General features: G+C 39.8%; 1 protein-coding gene across 1 annotated transcript; it reads right to left on the minus strand.

Annotated features, from left to right (window-relative positions):
- Positions 1 to 2,915: 2,915 nt before the first annotated feature.
- LOC130212917 (retinoic acid receptor beta-like) lies at positions 2,916 to 18,093 on the minus strand. Its single transcript, XM_056444219.1, has 8 exons — positions 17,880 to 18,093; positions 12,541 to 12,695; positions 11,714 to 11,855; positions 8,771 to 8,937; positions 6,638 to 6,814; positions 5,787 to 5,991; positions 5,536 to 5,694; positions 2,916 to 4,784 (listed from the first exon to the last, which is right to left on the minus strand). The coding sequence occupies exons 1-8, from the start codon at positions 18,091 to 18,093 to the stop codon at positions 4,627 to 4,629; spliced, it is 1,377 nt and encodes a 458-aa protein (XP_056300194.1). The 3' UTR covers positions 2,916 to 4,626.
- Between the last annotated feature and the right edge of the window lie 244 nt (positions 18,094 to 18,337).

An 18,337-nucleotide genomic window follows, 5' to 3' on the forward strand; every position in this document is an offset into this window, starting at 1 on the left:
CATCTGCATGTCAGCCAACAACATGTCTTCTGTGCAGGGTTCGTACACATGTTGACCGATGGAATTCCAGGACTTTAAACCAAATTTCCATGACCAAACTGAAATCTCGGTGTGTACATGAAAACTTTTTGAAAATGTAGTATTCAAACAATGAGAATTACAAAGCGTACAATATACCTTAAAGGAAACAAATGAATGCGAGACAATAGTTTGATTAAAAGAATAAACATTACTATACATGTTTATTCTTAGAAACACTTATATAAATGTTTAATCTTTTAATCAAACTATTATCCTTTATGTGCAAATCCATCTGTTTGGACTTGGCGTACGCCGGCTTATAATTTGAGTCTTCCTTTCAAAAACATATGAATTATTTTATACTCGACGTAAATGAACATGTGAATATCACAAATGTCCATGACTTTTCCAAAACTTTTGTGATTTAAGTATTTACCATAACTTTTCCAGGCTTGGAAATTACCATTTTAAAATTCCATGACTTTTCCATGACCGTACGAACCCTGTCTGTGTGACACGGACTTTACATGCAGGATGTGCAGTTTAAATCTCATCAGCATCCTCATGCGTGTGAATCATTACGTGCCGTGTTCTGCAGAAGGTTAACGAAACCAACGCCTTTTATTTTTTTAAATCACATCTTTTTTGGGGTATTTCTAATCTAAAAAGCAGGAAAAAAATCGTCAGAGCTGTACATTGTTAAATGACGGTGTTTCCCTTTCTGAAAATGTCTGACAGGCATATTAAGGAAGTGATGACAAAGGAGGATGTGATAGAGATGTTAAAAGTGTTCATTCTGCAATTTAGTGGTCTGAAGCCAGTGAATTTAAATGTTTTAAAAAGTCAAACATGAACTCTGGAGGTACTAGATCCACTGTAATCAAGATTAGATGGCAGCCGTGCCCTCCTCATGCCTCACAGAGACACATCTTCTAGCTTTGGCTTCCTTTGCCTAACCTGGATGCTCCAATCATGGCAGTTTAACCCTCCTGTTGCCTTTAGGGTCAATTTGACCCCATTCAATGTTTAATGTCGGTGTTCCTTGGGGTCAATTTGACCCCAGGCTGTTTTTCACTGTCAAACATATAAGAAATATCAACTTTTTATATATTTAAAGGGCTATTTAGGTAGTCAACAAACAAACATAAAGTACCTCACACTTAAACTTGGGAAACAATATTAATTCTAATAATTTTCTGGAGGTTTTAATTGCTGGGGTCAAATTGACCCAGAGGGTAAAATATGTTAGTAAATATAAAGGTAACAGGAGGGTTAAGCACATTATTGATCTAAATCACACAGACAGACAGACACACACACGTCATTAAAGCTCACGAGCAGTTCGCCGTTTAATCCAACGCTCGACACCAAGTTAGCTAGTTAGTCCAACTAACTGCTAGTAATTAGTAATTAGTAACTAGCTTTAATGAAACTACAGTACAGGTCGCCCCCAGTCTTAACGTGTCTAATTACGCGAGACATGAACACAAACGGTGAGGTTGACTGGGAGACTTTGCTAAAAGGCAGGAAATGACTCCCCCAATCAGGGACCCTGCTAGCCCGGCTAGCTCGGCTAGCGACTGGAGGCGGACGACTGGGCGTTGGTTGCTCAGACAACTGCAGAAGCTAAAAAGCGGCACCGACAAAATAAATATTTAAAAACCAAGCAAATACAGACCAACGCGAATCATGACAGGTGCAGTTTACACAGCGGATACGTGCGGGCTCACCCATAACGTTGTCTCTCCCTGCCGCTTCAAAAATACCGATCATTCACGAGCCGACATTCCCCTCCTCGCTGATTTTGCGCCCGCGCTACGCAGTGTGAGGCACGCAGGGGCTCGCGTGCCCCGACGTGCTTACGCCTTGAGGCTGACGTAAATTCTACGTGAATCACAAAGGGAGGAACGCTCCGGTATCGCGATAACTTATATGTTCCTTGTATGCCTGGTATAAAATGATGAGTTCTCGCGATAACTGTCTAAATACTTTTATTATGTGTTTTTGGATCTAATTACACGTTTGAGCACGGTAAATAGTAGCTACAACGAAGCATTCGTTGTAAAGTTATTAATTATATGGGGTCAATTGTACATACATACATCCCAAATTCAAAAAATGCTACCCCGAATTACACTTAAAACATTATTGGACTCTTAAACTTAAAAAACAATTTTGAAAAAGGAATGAGAAAACTGACATTAAATCCTGAATTTACTGAATTGAAAATGAACTGCTTTGGTCCAGATGATCAACATATTTCATGCGTTTTGTGTGTTAATTTTAGGATCTAAGAGAAAAGAAAGGACCGTGAGTCAAAAATCCACTTAGAAATGCATAAATATATTTGTGATTTTTCTTTTACATTTATATAAATTGTAATTTATTTACGTGTACACTGGAATATATTTGTGAATCGTTCTGCTCACATTTGTAAATTAAATATATTCGTGAATCGCTCTGCGTTCATTTGTCAATTTAATATATTTGTGAATTGTTCTGTGCACATTTGTGAATCTTTGTTTTTATTTGTGAGTCTCTCTGTGTGCATTTGTAATTATTGAGACTGATCCGACTCCATTCTGAAGAGCCTCATTTGGCTTAATGAGCTGAAGTCAGCGGATGCAGTTCCCCTCCAGGGCCACCAGGGGGCGCTATGAACCCGGCTATTGAAAGCCGCCGACCTCAAACGTATGGAGGACTCAAAATGACTTAAGTATAAATAAATAAATAAATGCAAACGACCTCACAGCTCCTCCGTTCGCCCTCAGAGATGAGACACAAGCCGGCAGCTTCACTGGAAACACGACACGGACTAAATGAAATCATATATACATACTTTTAATAACAACAAAACAAAACAAATGAAATGTGATGAAATGTTTCAGGTTAAAAATTGGCAAAATATGGAAGACGTCGCACATGTGGAGTTAAAGTACACAGGATGCTTTGTTACTCACAGGAGATGTTTTACCTAAACAACATCCTTTTCTTCATGGGATGTACATTTATTGAGGCACAAATGTCATTTAAGTCAATTTTTTTAAATTATAATTTTCTTTTCCAGCAGCGAGCCGATGCCGATGTACGTGTTGCAACATTATGCCACGTTCCCCATAATCCTAATGCACGTTTTCTTTCTTTTTAATTAGTGTTACTTCTACGGTAAACAGTATTTCACTCATTTCTAAGGTAAACAGTATTTCACTTAGGCAAAACATTTATAAGACGCTATCTGTGAGAAGAGAATATCAAATAATGCTGTCTAAAACTGTCTTATTTTGTTAAAGCATAAAATAAAATAAAAAATAAAGGAACTTTTCGTTAATACTGAAACTTGAACATTTCGGGTCGACCCAATAACTGCATGAACGCCATCTGGGATTAAAACTTTGCGTTATAGAATATATGAGAGAATAAAGTTGTGTGTTAGCTTACTTTCACTGTAACTATATTTGATACTGCAATTTCAAAAAAGATAAAAATCAGGCAGAACATTGTAAAACAACTGCTCCAACCGAACGACACGCTTTTGAAAAGGCGTAGTTGTGCGTGTTGGCGTTCCTCACGCCACCGATATACAGCTGCCCGTTAGCTTAGCTTAGCATTAAGACTTGAAACAAGGCGGAAAATGTGAAAAACTTTTCACAGGGAATCACTCCCTGTTTACGATAAAAAGCTCCACGTTTACGATGCAACATTTTCTTAATTTGAGTCTTATAATGGTGCTCTCGGAAAAACATAAAAAGACAAAAAATATAACTTCCTGTGAACAATCCCCCACAATGCAATGCATCACATTTTAGGGCTGACCCGTTTTGAAAATCTCGAATTCGCATTATTTTTTACTAATATTATTTCATATATTAGAAGGAATGATAATTTCTTTACATCATCATTCTCCTTGAAACAATTCAAAATGATTGTGGAGAGATTCAGGGATTTATACCAAAGACAAGGACAATATTTCATTTAGAAATTGTATTTTTTACACATTTCACTTAATTTAAATGAACAAAAAATATTGCGCCCCCTACAGTCGACCGCATTGTGAGATTAAATAGAATATCAATAATGTCTTTGATTTGCCCCATCACATTTCATAGAGATAAACCACAGTGTGACGACCACATTACTTACTAACTCACTTGCAGTTTTTCCCGTACGCACTTTTCTATTCTTCCCGTATGAACTCAGTCACATTACATTTGAGAGCTTCTACATTTCCCTTTTGTGCACATAAAAAACCTCATTATTTCCCCCCTCTTCAGATTCTTTTTAAAACCAGCGTACATTTTAAGTCCAATATGTTTAATAACTACTCTAAAGCTAACGTTGTTTATTATGAAATGAGGTAAAAGGCAATCCATGCGAGTATGAATACAGCAGTGTGTGATCCCCTGTGGTTAACGAGGGGTTAAAAAGGAAACTGTGATACACTTTTAAAAACTTTACTGCATGAGCTCTTCTTCAAGCGATCTGTGAGAGGTAAGACGCCAGCGACCCTCAGTGTGACCTTCAGGTCAGACTGGGAGGGAAGACGGGAGACAATGTTCTGCGGAGGACGAGTCAGAGGAGTTCATGTGCCGTGCATGGGGGGTGATGCTAGTGTGTGTGTGTGTGTGTGTGCGTGTGTGTGTGCTGGCTGGTGTCGGCCTCCTCAGAGTGTTTCTCCAGGCTCTGCAGGTCCTCCAGCATCTCTTCGATCAGAGGGGGCATGGAGCCCGGGATCTCCATCTTCAGCGTCACCACCCTCTCCGCTCCTGTGGGAACAACAAAAAACACACGCGACTCAATTAAAGGACGGATTTGAATGTTTTGGGGGATTTTTTTTGTTTTTGGGTGAAGTGTCTGAAACCAGATGTCTGTGGTTCACACGTTTTATTCTACGATACATAAAACACATTCGGGAATTCACAGAAATATATACGAGGTAAATATTCCACGTCACTATTGTCATCATCACGATAATCATCAGAATATAAATAAGAATAGTGGAAAGATTTTACCCTAGATTTTTGTAAAGAATGTCATTTTTAGTGAGAAAAGAAACAAACAAATAAGGTTATCGTGAATCATGAGGTCACGAGGATAAAGAAATGTTTTAAATATTGCGTGAGTCAGCTCTTTATATGATATATTCTCATGTAATAATCCCAATAATGGTAATTCACCACGCTCAATTTATCGACAGTTTTTTAAATTTATCGGGAGCCACAATAATATCCCTTTTTTTCTGAAGTTTAAAGCTCTTTTTTTCTAAAATGGTGTGAAACATAAAAGTAGCGCAAACTTTGCTAAAGAGCTTATTTTCTGCAATTATTTAAATTCCAATAAAAAATAAAAATTATAATAATATTGTCCTTTTGCTGAGGGAACTTGTGAGACAGAAAAAAATCCATCTTCAAATTCTTGAAACACGCCAACTGCAGATTTTATTCCTCAAAATAAAGAAATCCTCATATCATTGTGATAACTACACATCAGTGACGTCATGGCGGTCCACGCTCTGACCTTTGGCGCTGATGCTGCGCAGGTCAGTGATTTTCATGAGGGCCTTGGGGAACATGAGGGGCATGCTCGGCCGCCGCTTGCGGGAGTAGATCTTCAGCGCCTCCAGCAGCGGCTCCTGCAGCACCTCCACCTTCGACGGCTCCTCCAGGTCCTGGCGGTCTGTTTGAAAACCGGAATAATTTAGCTTCTATGTGTGAAAGGGGAAAAAAGTTGTATTTCTCTTCTTCTTCTTCTCTTCTGGGCTGCAGTACCTCCGGAGACGAGGCAGATGGCGCTAAGGAGGCCGCTCTCCGTGTCGTCCATCTGCAGCGGCAGCAGCTGGCCGGCGAAGGTGAAGACCTGATCCGTCAGCGGGCCGAACCCGGCGTTGTGGATCTGGGTGCGGGTCAGGGTCAGCCCGTCGGAGAAGGTCATGGTGTCCTTGTCGGGGGTGTAGCGAGTGCAAATCCTCAGGATCTGGACGGGAGAAGAACAGAGCAGAGGAAATAAAAAGAAAGACTGGATTAGATGGAATAAGTGTCAGGTGCTCGTGAACAATATTTAAAATGCACCCCCCCCTCCCACTGTTTCTACACATCTGTCAAATAAAGATGAAAATGACAAAAATATGATAAAAAAACTAAAAAAAGAAAGGACATCGAGTGTTGGACGTCATATTTCTACCCGCTTGTGCTTCTATCTCGGACATTTCATTTTTTTGCCCCCGATTCCAGATTAAAATATGCAGGAGGTGATTCACAGCCTCACGAGAAACACGGCGCTCCTCGAGAGAGATCCGGGTTCTGATATATTTTATGTGATTCTTGTTTAAATTAATTGTACTTTAAGTACTTTGTGTGATATTTTAGGAGGAGAATATTGAATTATTTCAGCGTAATTCAAGACAATCTTGTGTTGTTGAAGGTAAAAACACTTGAGAACGCCTGCAAGTCGAGGAGCAGGGCGCACACACACACACACACACACACACACACACACACACACACACACACACACACACACACACACACACACACACACACACACACACACACACACACACACACACACACACACACACACACACACACACACACACACACACACACACACACACACACACCAGGATGTCCAGGCAGGCGGTTTTGAGTAGAGTGATCTGGTCGGCGATGGTCAGGCCGGTGAAGCCGGGCACTCGCTTGGCGAACTCCACCACCTTGATAATGCACTTGGTGGCGAGCTCGCTGAACTTGTCCCACAGCCCGAGGTCCAGCTGGATCCGGTGGTCCGAGCTGGAGTTCTGGACGCGGGAGAAAAGACGAAAGAAGTCGTTTAAAGAAATAAATAAAATGGATGCGATTAGAGATAAAAGTACGAAAAACAGCATTTTTTTGTGTGATGAAGGGCAGACGCTTAAATCCATCACTTGACTAAATCACCACAAAATAAGAATCCATCTTTTACAACAATAAAAGCATTCTTTTATTTGGCCATGTGTGGGCTAAAACAAAGACATATTGTGAACGTGCATTTATTTAGCGCTGTTTTTCTTTTTTTTTGTCCAACAAGTCTTAGTCTGGAAAACCGGTCAATGAGAGCAATATTTACTGAGGGAATAACTCCAGAGATACAAATCGGGACTTCTTTTTGCGACCCGCGTCGCCCCCTGCTGGTCAGTAGAGAGAATGCAGGTTTAAAGGCACTCGAGCCAACATGGTCGTTTGATCCTTTGTGTTATAAACACACATTGTGAGACCAAACCAATGCACACATCAAACGGAAAGGATGAAGTGTGTGCAATTAACTGTCAATCAGCCCGATCAGTAGAAACTGCAACACAAAAAATATTTTAATTAACATCTTTTCAAGCTTAGTTGAGAAAAATGCACAAATGTTTCTTCTGTGATTTTAAGTCATTGCACTTTAGGATGTTCAACCCTAAATATAAACAAAAAGCATTAATAAAACGCTAAAAAATTTGACCTTGACTGTAAAATCACTTAAAATATCCTTTTTTAAAATGTATTTAATTTAGGCACATTACGATTCTCTTTTTTCTTCTTCTTACGATTCATCCAGGAACAAAAAGAGCAGCAGGTGTCTTCTCATCATCCTCTGACTCATCAAACCCGGAACGTGCGAAGCAGTTAAGAATGTGTGGAAAGGGCACACCCAGACCCGTGAGTACGTTTGGATAAACGGGGGGAGTTTTTGGGCTTCTGTCCCGGAGGCACAAGTTATTCCTGTTCGCGGCGTCACGGGTTGAACGAAGCAAAAATATAGAATATTCCCGTTGGTCATGAGGTCATCGATTCATCGCCATTATAGAAACGACCTCAGCTCATTATTACAACACTGCAAGTGCTGTGTGGAAAAGTCACGCAATGGGCTCACATGTCCTATTGGTGGCGCCAAAGAAGCACGTACGCACACACACACACACACACACACACACACACACACACACACACACACACACACACACACACACACACACACACACACACACACACACACACACACACACACACACACACACACACACACACACACACACACACACACACACACACACACACACACACACACACACACGATAATCACTCACAGGTCATGTGCATGGTGAGGTTCAGTATGTGGGAGTCTCGTGCTTACACTGCTGGTAATAATAATAATAATAATAATAATATTAATCATAATAATACTTACAATAATAAATAATAAGCATAGGGTGGTACGCCATCGCTTATGGGCTGGTTTAGTATTTTACCTTTCACAACTAAAATGTATCAAAACTCGGTTGAACATGAGTAACTCCATATTTAAAATTGCACAATTAAAAAGAAATCTTTGTTTATTAAATTCAAGTTCAAACCCAACATTAAATCGAGTTTAATCAATATGGAGATGCTTTCTGACCCCAAATTCAAATAAATAGATGTATATGTGTTGTAGTTCCACACATATACATCTATTTATTTGAATTTGGGGTCCGAAAGCATGTAAGCGGACTTTAAAACAGAGCTTAAAACCCTTTAAATTCTCTGGAAAAGCCTTGACACCGCAAGCTTTGGGAAAGTTTAACCACTTCCACCTACATTTCCTGTTTTGTTTTATCTTCTGTTTGCAGCGACAACATACATATCTGTTCAATGCATGCTGTAATCAACTATTAACCATAAAATACATCTAAATCTAAAGCACCCCTGGGATGACAGCGCTGACTCTGCAGAGGAGCCCTGAGCTCTGGACTCACGGTGGTGTATTTGCCCAGCTGGCACAGGGAGGGGAAGGTCTCCCTGTGCGCCCGGCAGATCTTCTCCACCGTCAAGCCGAGCTCCGCCGTCAGCTCGTACGTCTCCATGATGGTCATCTTCACCGCCTCCTTCTTCCCCTTCCGGCTGTTTCTGTCGTTTCTCACTGCTGAGGGGAAAAAAGATGACGACCGTTAGAAGACGTTCAGAAGTGAAATGAATTTAAACTCTGAACATTTTGGCATTTTTATTTTTAATTGTCCAAACTAATCAGAAAACACAAAAGTGTTCATTGTATACAAACACATAGAATTAATATACATGATGTATATAAAATATAAATACAATTAATATTAGTATATATATATATATAAACACAAACATATATATATATGCAATTAAATAAATATATATTAAATAGATATGTGTTTATTTAACCCTTGTGTTGCCTTAGGGTCATTTTGACCCGAATCAATATTACACCCTCCCCCCGCTTTAGGATTAATTTGACCCCATTCAATGTTTAATGTCGGTGTTCTTTCGGTAGTCAACAAACAAACATAAAGTGCCTCACACTTAAACTTGGAGAACAATATTAATTCTAATAATTTTCTGGAGGTTTTAATTGCTGGCGTCAAATTGAACCCAAAGGGTAAAATATGTTAGTAAATATAAAGGTAACAGGAGGGTGAAACATTGAATCGGGTCAAAATGACCCAAAGGCGGGGGGAGGGTGTAATATTGATTCGGGTCAAAATGACCCTAAGGCAACACAAGGGTTAAGTAAGTTAAGTTAAAAATATATATATACATGATGTATATAAACAAAAAAATATTACTATATATATATATACATATAAATACAAACATATATATCTTCTAGGTATATATATATATACAGGACTGTCTCAGAAAATTAGAATATTGTGATGAAGTTCTTTATTTTCTGTAATGCAATTAAAAAAACAAAAATGTCATGCATTCTGGATTCATTACAAATCAACTGAAATATTGCAAGCCTTTTATTCTTTTAATATTTAATAATTTTTTAGTTGCATTACAGAAAATAAAGAACTTTATCACAATATTCTAATTTTCTGAGACAGTCCTGTATATATGTAATCTAATGAATATAAATATATGAAATATATATATATATATAAATAGAAACATGTATATATTCTAGGTACATATACATAATTTAGTAAATATAATATATATATATATATATATATATATATACACACACACATTTGTAGGTGAAGGCCACACGGGGCCCTGACACTTTGAGTCTGTGCCCGGTATTCAACCTGTCCGGTAATCCATCAACGGCTCTAGACCGTTGGATGATTTCTACACATTTCCTCCATCAAAATTCAAATGGAGGTACACAGGATTTCAACGGCGGTTTGTAAAGCCTCTAAAACTCTGCACAGCTCTCAGTGGAACTCTTTCTCTGCTCAGGAAGACCCGGTCTCCAATGTCATCGGTCGTCAGTAAACCGTGTGGATTAACTGCTGCTCCGGGAGCCCGAGAAGCAGCGCGGCAGGTTAGTCCTTCATAATCGCCTCGCTAACAGTGTCAACACGTTTCAGAGCGTCCCAGTGACACGGCTCTGGCAGCCACACACATGCTCAGAATTATGCAACCAACCCTCCTCCTCATCATCTCTGGGTGCCCTACATTCACTCGTCATTGTATAAACAAGTGAGATCGTGTTACACGCCAGCGGACTGGGGCGGTTACATGGCGTCCACCTGTGTGCGCCATGTGACGCGTTTATGTAATGCGTGTGGACCCGGCAACCAGGACAGCATGTGGGGGGGGTGGATCCTCCACTGCCCTGAACACACACTCTGTTCACTGGGTCGAGTTCACTGAGAACGCCAATGGCTCATGTTAATGTATAATCTATTCCGACGAATCTTGACTGAACATTTTCTGGATTTTTTTTCTTATGGAAAAACAATAAATTAAGTTAAACCTTAAATCAGATGTACTGGAACTCTTTCTTACTGTTTCCATACTGGTTTTTGCTGGGTAGTTAAATGAGTCATAAGCCTCTCTCATATATATATATATGTAATATTTATATGAAGACATATCCTTTAAACAAATGTATTTATTCAATTTTCTCACCCAAAAACTATATTTCACAAGTTTACATTTGAACACATCATGAAAACCAAAGATTTGGCATAATTCTGACTGAATAGAGCCTGAACGCATCACGACGTGAATCGGCGGCACCTCATGAAATAATGTCTCAAGCTGCTTTTCCTGGCGGGTTGATGCCAGGCAGGAAAACATCCTCTACTAAAGAGTGAATGCTGAAGAGCTTTAAACGTGCATTCTCTCTAATGGCCAGCAGGGGGGCGACAAAGAAAACCCGGTCTAATTGTATACAAGTCGATGAGAAAATGACTACTTCTCTCTTGATTCATTGTAAACATTAGTGTATGGTCTCAAGCTCTAGTTTCAAGTCTTCTTTAATACAGCATGATGTTCATTTAGAGTAAAATAAAAATAGAGTATGCTTTAAAGCGGCTGACGTCACAACGACTATGTCGACTTTTGTTGGTGCCGTGGCTGAGCCGGCGGATAGCAGCTCACAGCGCAAACGGCGCAAAATAGTTCTTAAATTCACGCTCTCAAATTTAAAAATAGGAGATAATTAAAACAACACACACACCGTCTGAAACAGACATGAGCTGATATGCATCACTTTGGATGAGTCAACGTTATTAACGGGATTAAAAGCAAAAATACGCGAGTAAAATGCAACATAAGTTAACCACTTATATAACTAAGAGGTTACTGCTTCAGCAAAAAGCAGAAGTTGAGAGGCCGACCCTTCAGCCGCCTCCTTTATCTTCCTCCATCTGACCAGTGACCTCTACGGTACATTGCCCCCCCCCGGCGTCTCTCGGGGGTCGGACACTCACACTCCTTGGACATCCCCGCGGCGAAGCACCGCTGCAGCCGACAGTACTGGCAGCGGTTCCTCGTGATCTTGTTGATGATGCATTTTCGGTCCCGGTGGCAGGTGTACGCCATGTTCTTCTGCACGCTGCGGCGGAAGAAGCCCTGCAGAGGCAACGGGGGGGGGGGGGGAGGAGAGGAATTTTATTTTTTAACAGACGCATTCAGTTTTATACTTGAAGGGTGCGTCGTGGTATCAGTGGGCTGTTTCTCCAAATACAATTAATCCTGTCTGGACTTGTTATGCGTTGAGATATTTACTCCATTCGTGGTCATTAGGACGCATTACATCACCAAGTTAATGTGGAGATATTGATTTAAACTAAAAAAGGATTTAATGTCGCCTCTTTTTTGTTGTTGTTGTTTACAAACATTACAGATGTAAAGAAACCTTTGGGAGACTTTTATTGTCACTTTAATTGAGAATAATAGCACTTTCCGATGATATATTTCGACAATAAAACTGTGATGTGTGTTATACTTTCTAATGAGCAAAAATTCAGTTTGATTCTGCAAAGATGTCCCCGACTACAGCTTCAAATGTGTTAAAAAAATAATCTGTCGGGTGGAAACGTCTACACACAACTCAAGAGACACATCTGAAAGTACACCAAATCAGATTGTTCACAAGAGCGCGTTGAAGTCGTGGAGATGGAAGTGTTCCCCGTTGCTGAAATACTGACGAGCCACACGTTGACCAGGAGTCCAGGCGCTGTGGGGATGTTTTTGTGGCATTTCTTTTGTTTTTGCGGCCCACTACAGAGGGTCGTTTTACATGTGGTTATGTTACCTTGCAGCCCTCGCAGGCGCTGACGCCGTAGTGGTAGCCCGAGGACTTGTCCTGGCACACGAAGCAGGGCTTGTAGGTGCGGGGCGGCGGCGGCGGGGAGGCGGGGCCGGCGAACAGGTCGTCCGAGCCGGAGCTGGAGCTCTGGCTTTCAACGGCTGCGGAACACACGGAGAAGACGACACCGCGAAACACTCGTTACACGGTTCACACACAATGTGGCTGATGGATTTACATGACTTTAAAATACATTTACATGGACTGTTGCTTATGTAGCCAAGCATGGCTGAATATACACTTCCCTGGCATGGGGGCTTATCAAGACACCTTCCCTACTGTTGCTATGGCAAAGTATGAGATCGTATGCCGGCTTATATTTTGAGCGTCTTTCTTTTAAAAGCATGTTAATTATTTCAAACTCAACGTAAATGAACATGTGAATATAACAAATTTGCATGACTTTCCCAAAACTTTTGGGATTACAATTTTTTTTTTCAAGGACTTTTCCAGGCCTGGGCATAAACATTTTAAAATTACATGACTTTTCCTGGTTTTCCTTGTCCGTATGAACTCTAGGGAGGGTGTATATATATATATATATATATAAACACAAACATATGTATCTTCTAGGTATTTGTATGCATATATATGTATGCAATTAAATAAATATATATTAAATAAATACATATATGCGTTTGTTTAAGTAAGTTAAGAAAAATAATAAACATGATGTATATACATAAAATAAATATATATATATATATATACAGGACTGTCTCAGAAAATTAGAATATTGTGATGAAGTTCTTTATTTTCTGTAATGCAATTAAAAAAACAAAAATGTCATGCATTCTGGATTCATTACAAATCAACTGAAATATTGCAAGCCTTTTATTCTTTTAATATTGCTGATTATGGCTTACAGCTTAAGAAAACTCAAATATCCTATCTCTAAATATTAGAATATCATGAAAAAGTATACTAGTAGGGTATTAAACAAATCACTTGAATTGTCTAATTAACTCGAAACACCTGCAAGGGTTTCCTGAGCCTTGACAAACACTCAGCTGTTATAAATCTTATTTTTTACTTGGTCTGAGGAAATATTAAAATTTTATGAGATAGGATTTTAGAGTTTTCTTAAGCTGTAAGCCATAATCAGCAATATTAAAAGAATAAAAGGCTTGCAATATTTCAGTTGATTTGTAATGAATCCAGAATGCATGACATTTTTGTTTTCTTAATTGCATTACAGAAAATAAAGAACTTTATCACAATATTCTAATTTTCTGAGACAGTCCTGTATACATACATATAAATACAAACATATATATATATATATTCTAGGTATATATATATATATATGTAATTTAATGAATATATTAAATAATTATATATACAAACATATATATCTTCTAGGTATATATATATATATATAGTATATATAGAATCTAATGAATATAAATAATATTGAAGAAAATCGTTATTAAATTTAACCTCATTAAGAAAGAAAATCGGAAAAAAAGGCAAGGAATATAATAATAATAATAGATTATGATAAATAACTTTCATGGTAGAATTGAATAATTCAGATGAGAAAGTATTAATCCAAAGCACGTCAAAAACATCGATACATGAGCCCTTCTGCATTATGGATTACAGCCACTCGGAGAGAAGACTGCACACCGAGTTTGAACCTCTCGTTGAATCAAATATTCATAGGAAGATAATGTGAACGTATGTTCATCCTCACAGAGACGGAGGCTCCTCTGAATGATGTTCAATTACATAACAATGTCTCAGTGGGACAATGACTTCACCCTGGTGGTCGGGAGAGAGAATGCAGCTTAAACACGTGAAGCATATACTTCTATACAAGAGGAGTCGCCCCCTGGTGGTCAGTAGAGAGAACGCAGCTTTAACACATGAAGCATAGACTTCTATAGAACCAGAGGAGTTGCCCCCTGGTGGTCAGGAGAGAGAATGCAGCTTAAACACGTGAAGCATAGACTTCTATACAACCAGAGGAGTCGCCCCCTGGTGGTCAGTAGAGAGAATGCAGCTTAAACACGTGAAGCATAGATTTCTATAGAACCAGAGGAGTTGCCCCCTGGTGGTCAGGAGAGAGAATGCAGCTTAAACACGTGAAGCATAGACTTCTATACAACCAGAGGAGTTGCCCCCTGGTGGTCAGGAGAGAGAATGCTGCTATAAAACATGAAGCATAGACTTCTATACAAGAGGAGTCGCCCCCTGGTGGTCAGTAGAGAGAACGCAGCTTTAACACATGAAGCATAGACTTCTACAGCCAGACGAGTCACCCCCTGGTGGTCAGGAGAGAGAACGCAGCTTTAACACATGAAGCATAGACTTCTTTACAAGAGGAGTCGCCCCCTGGTGGTCAGTAGAGAGAATGCAGCTTTAACACATGAAGCATAGACTTCTACAGCCAGACGAGTCACCCCCTGGTGGCCAGGAGAGAGAATGCAGCTTTAACACATGAAGCATAGACTTCTACAGCCAGACGAGTCACCCCCTGGTGGTCAGGAGAGAGAATGCAGCTTTAACACATGAAGCATAGACTTCTACAGCCAGACGAGTTGCCCCCTGGTGGTCAGGAGAGAGAATGCAGCTTGAACACATGAAGCATAGACTTCTACAGCCAGACGAGTTGCCCCCTGGTGGTCAGGAGAGATAATGCAGCTTTAACACATGAAGCATAGACTTTTATACAAGCAGAGGAGTCACCCCCTGGTGGCCAGGAGAAAGAATGCAAATTGAAGGCACCTTAGCGTTGGCTTTAAAGAAACTGTGTCATGAATAACAGAGTAGGCTCTTTGGAAATGTATTCAACATAGAATGTACTCCTCCATCACACACGCACACACACACACACACACACACACACACACACACACACACACACACACACACACACACACACACACACACACACACACACACACACACACACACACAGACTTGCACCTATTGTAGAAAAGCGGTTTATCTAAATTCTTTCCAGTTCAATGTGTCATTTCGCATTAGTCCCTCCTCCCACTTCAACACCACCTTTGAGAGGAGGGTCGCCCGGCCTCCCCGCCGGCTCTCTGAGCACCTCCACCGGCGCTGACAGAAAACGAAGAAAGTCCCTTTGAAAAAAGGGAGAAAAATTGCTCATCTACATCCCCCTGGAACCCGTGGCCCCTGATTGAACCTGGAATCAGCGGGTCAATCGAGGACAACCCCCCAAAAAAAGAAAAATCAGCCCCATCTCTCTCCTGAACACAAAACAATGCCGGAGCATGCCACAAGCCCAGCTGACTGATGAGAGGGAAGGGGGGGGCAACAGAAAGTGTGTGTGCGTGGAGCAGCGGGAGTCATTTCGGTTGGGGGAAGGGAGGAAGAGGTCGCCCGGTCCCATTTCAGGTGGTGCTATTCGATGAATAAACCTTTACATAAAAAATATTTTGGAGCCTAAAAGATACAAAAAGGCAAGAAAGTTGTGTAAGATTGTCATTACTTTAATGAAAGAAGAATTAAAAGAAGCTCTTTTTGTGATTTTACTGACATTTTATAAATTTGATAAATCAAAATTCAATGGAAGCAATTTCTGTTGCACCAAATTTCCTCATTTGTATGAAAGTTGTGTCCAGAAATGATATTAAAGGAACCGTAAAAACAGATAAAACATTACATTTACTGACAAATTTGACAAATAAAAGCTGGACCCAGTCAATTAATTAATTTATATGAATTATTTTAGGTCATATATTTGTGTGTATTTTGTCTCCACCAAGCATTTTGGCTTTTTTGACGGATAAAACGTTGTTCTTTTTTAAAATAAATTCAGCAAGTAAGTTTAAGACGCCCAAAGAGGTGCAAATATTTCACATAAATATTACAGTTAGTCCTCTACATTAATATTAGTGTTGCATAATTTTTGAGCATTCAATAAATCAAGCAATAAAAAAATGACACATTAAATAATATATTATCAGCCACAGGGGCCATTTTTCTGAGAGCGAGCACATGCCGTGAGTTTTACTCGACACTACTGCCCGCCTTGTGTACGCGTGTTGTACTTGTACTTGTATGTGAGGACAGTACACGGGTTCTTCTTCCATCCCCGGCAACGGTCTGGCTCTCCTCTGTCTTCGTGAGCCGGTGACCGTCCGGTGAACCCGCGGTGACCCCAAACTGACCGGCCCCAAAACACAGACCAGAGGGTCGTTGAGAGCATTTTAAAGTTGTTAACACTGAACAGTAGTTGTCAACGGTTATACCGTCTGCTTTGAAGACGCATTTTATACTATTAAAATTGTGTTTTGTCATATTGTTGATCTGTATGCGTTATGGCTGCCGCATGAGTTATAGTTGTTGACTAATTAATTATTAAAACACTTAAATCTAAACATGAAACCATGATTAAACATTTATATTCTGCATGTAAATGTTAAATAGTGAAAGAATGATTAGATTAGAGGAGAAAAACTCAAATTCCTAGTAAAAATTAAAGCAACATGCTTAATTAAGCACACTTTAATGCCCTTAAGTCCGTTTTTGTATTTATTATAATATTATTTTGTCGTCTTTTAAAGCATTTCCTGATTAATTTCATTGTGTTCATATTTTTTAAATCTAATTTATATCATATTTTATTTGCTACCTGCATTCTGCTCAAACTGTTTTTTTTTTTTACATTTGCACAATGGTATTATTATCTGTGTCATCTGTAAAGCACTTTGAATTGCACATAAAAAATTAACTTTGACTGATTGAAGGGAAAAGTCACAACAGGGCAGATATCAACAAAGCATATTTATATGTGTATGTTTATATTATCAATATTCATATAGCTACCCAGTGCATGTATTACATTGTTATTCCAAGTGGAAGAAATTGTTTTTATGCAAACTATAGCAACCCACCCATACGGATCCTTACTATTAAGCCGTTTGTATTGTATGATCCACACTGTTAACCTCTTTATATTATATAAGATTGTGTATATTTTGGATTTGCACCTCATCGTTATTATTGTATTTCCCACAATTCCGTCTGGGATAAGTAAAGATATCTCCCCTTCAGTGACACTAGGTTTATTCTTAATTAGATGCATGACTACATCATTCTCGACATTTTGATTTCAGTCTTGTTGACTACATGATGTAATTCTGTCTGGAGGAGGACGTCAACCACAAACTTGAAAAGCCATTTGAGGCACACACAAAAATGGCCACTTAACTTAATTTTTAATGTTATATATATATATATATTTCTTCTTTTTTCTCTTCTTTTTAAATAAGCTGCCACCGACTTAAAAATCATTTTCCACCTACACTGCGAGCAGCGGCGCGGCTGCCAGTCCGCCTCGACCAGCTCCGGGAAGAAGGCTGCCAGGTCCAGGTCCTGGTCCTGGTCCTGGTACTGGTCCTGGTACTGGTCCTGGTTCTGGTCCTGGTCCTGCAGCATGCACGCCGGGCTGGACGTGGTCGCGTACAAGTCCATGACTTCTCCCGGTCCGAAAGCTTGAAATTCCAGATAGTCAAACATGTTTTTCTATAGGTTTTCGGTCCGTGCGCGCGAGACGACGTTTGTCCGCACGTGCAAATACCTTCACACAGCAGGGCGGGTTTTCTTCTTCTTCTAGGTTGTGCTTCTTCTCCCTCCTCCACCCCGTGTTAGAGTTTGATGCAAACGCTGTTACGAGACTAAAACATGCTCGTGTTGCATTCAAAAAAGGGGGCGTGTGCGCGCTCCCGAGGAGAGCGGACCTATATATGTGATTGAGAAATCG

The sequence above is a fragment of the Pseudoliparis swirei genome, chromosome 22 (assembly GCF_029220125.1).
Source record: "Pseudoliparis swirei isolate HS2019 ecotype Mariana Trench chromosome 22, NWPU_hadal_v1, whole genome shotgun sequence".
In the NCBI taxonomy this organism is placed as follows: Eukaryota; Metazoa; Chordata; class Actinopteri; order Perciformes; family Liparidae; genus Pseudoliparis; species Pseudoliparis swirei.

Bases quoted from the DNA above. Each gene is read 5' to 3' on its own strand.
- LOC130212917 (XM_056444219.1), bottom strand. From the start codon at position 18,093: ATGTTTGACTATCTGGAATTTCAAGCTTTCGGACCGGGAGAAGTCATG. The intron at 6,815-8,770 runs GTGAGTCCAGAG...TCCCGCGTCCAG, and splicing joins AGCTGGGCAAATACACCACC to AACTCCAGCTCGGACCACCG. The intron at 5,992-6,637 runs GTGTGTGTGTGT...TCTCCCGTCCAG, and splicing joins CCGCCTGCCTGGACATCCTG to ATCCTGAGGATTTGCACTCG.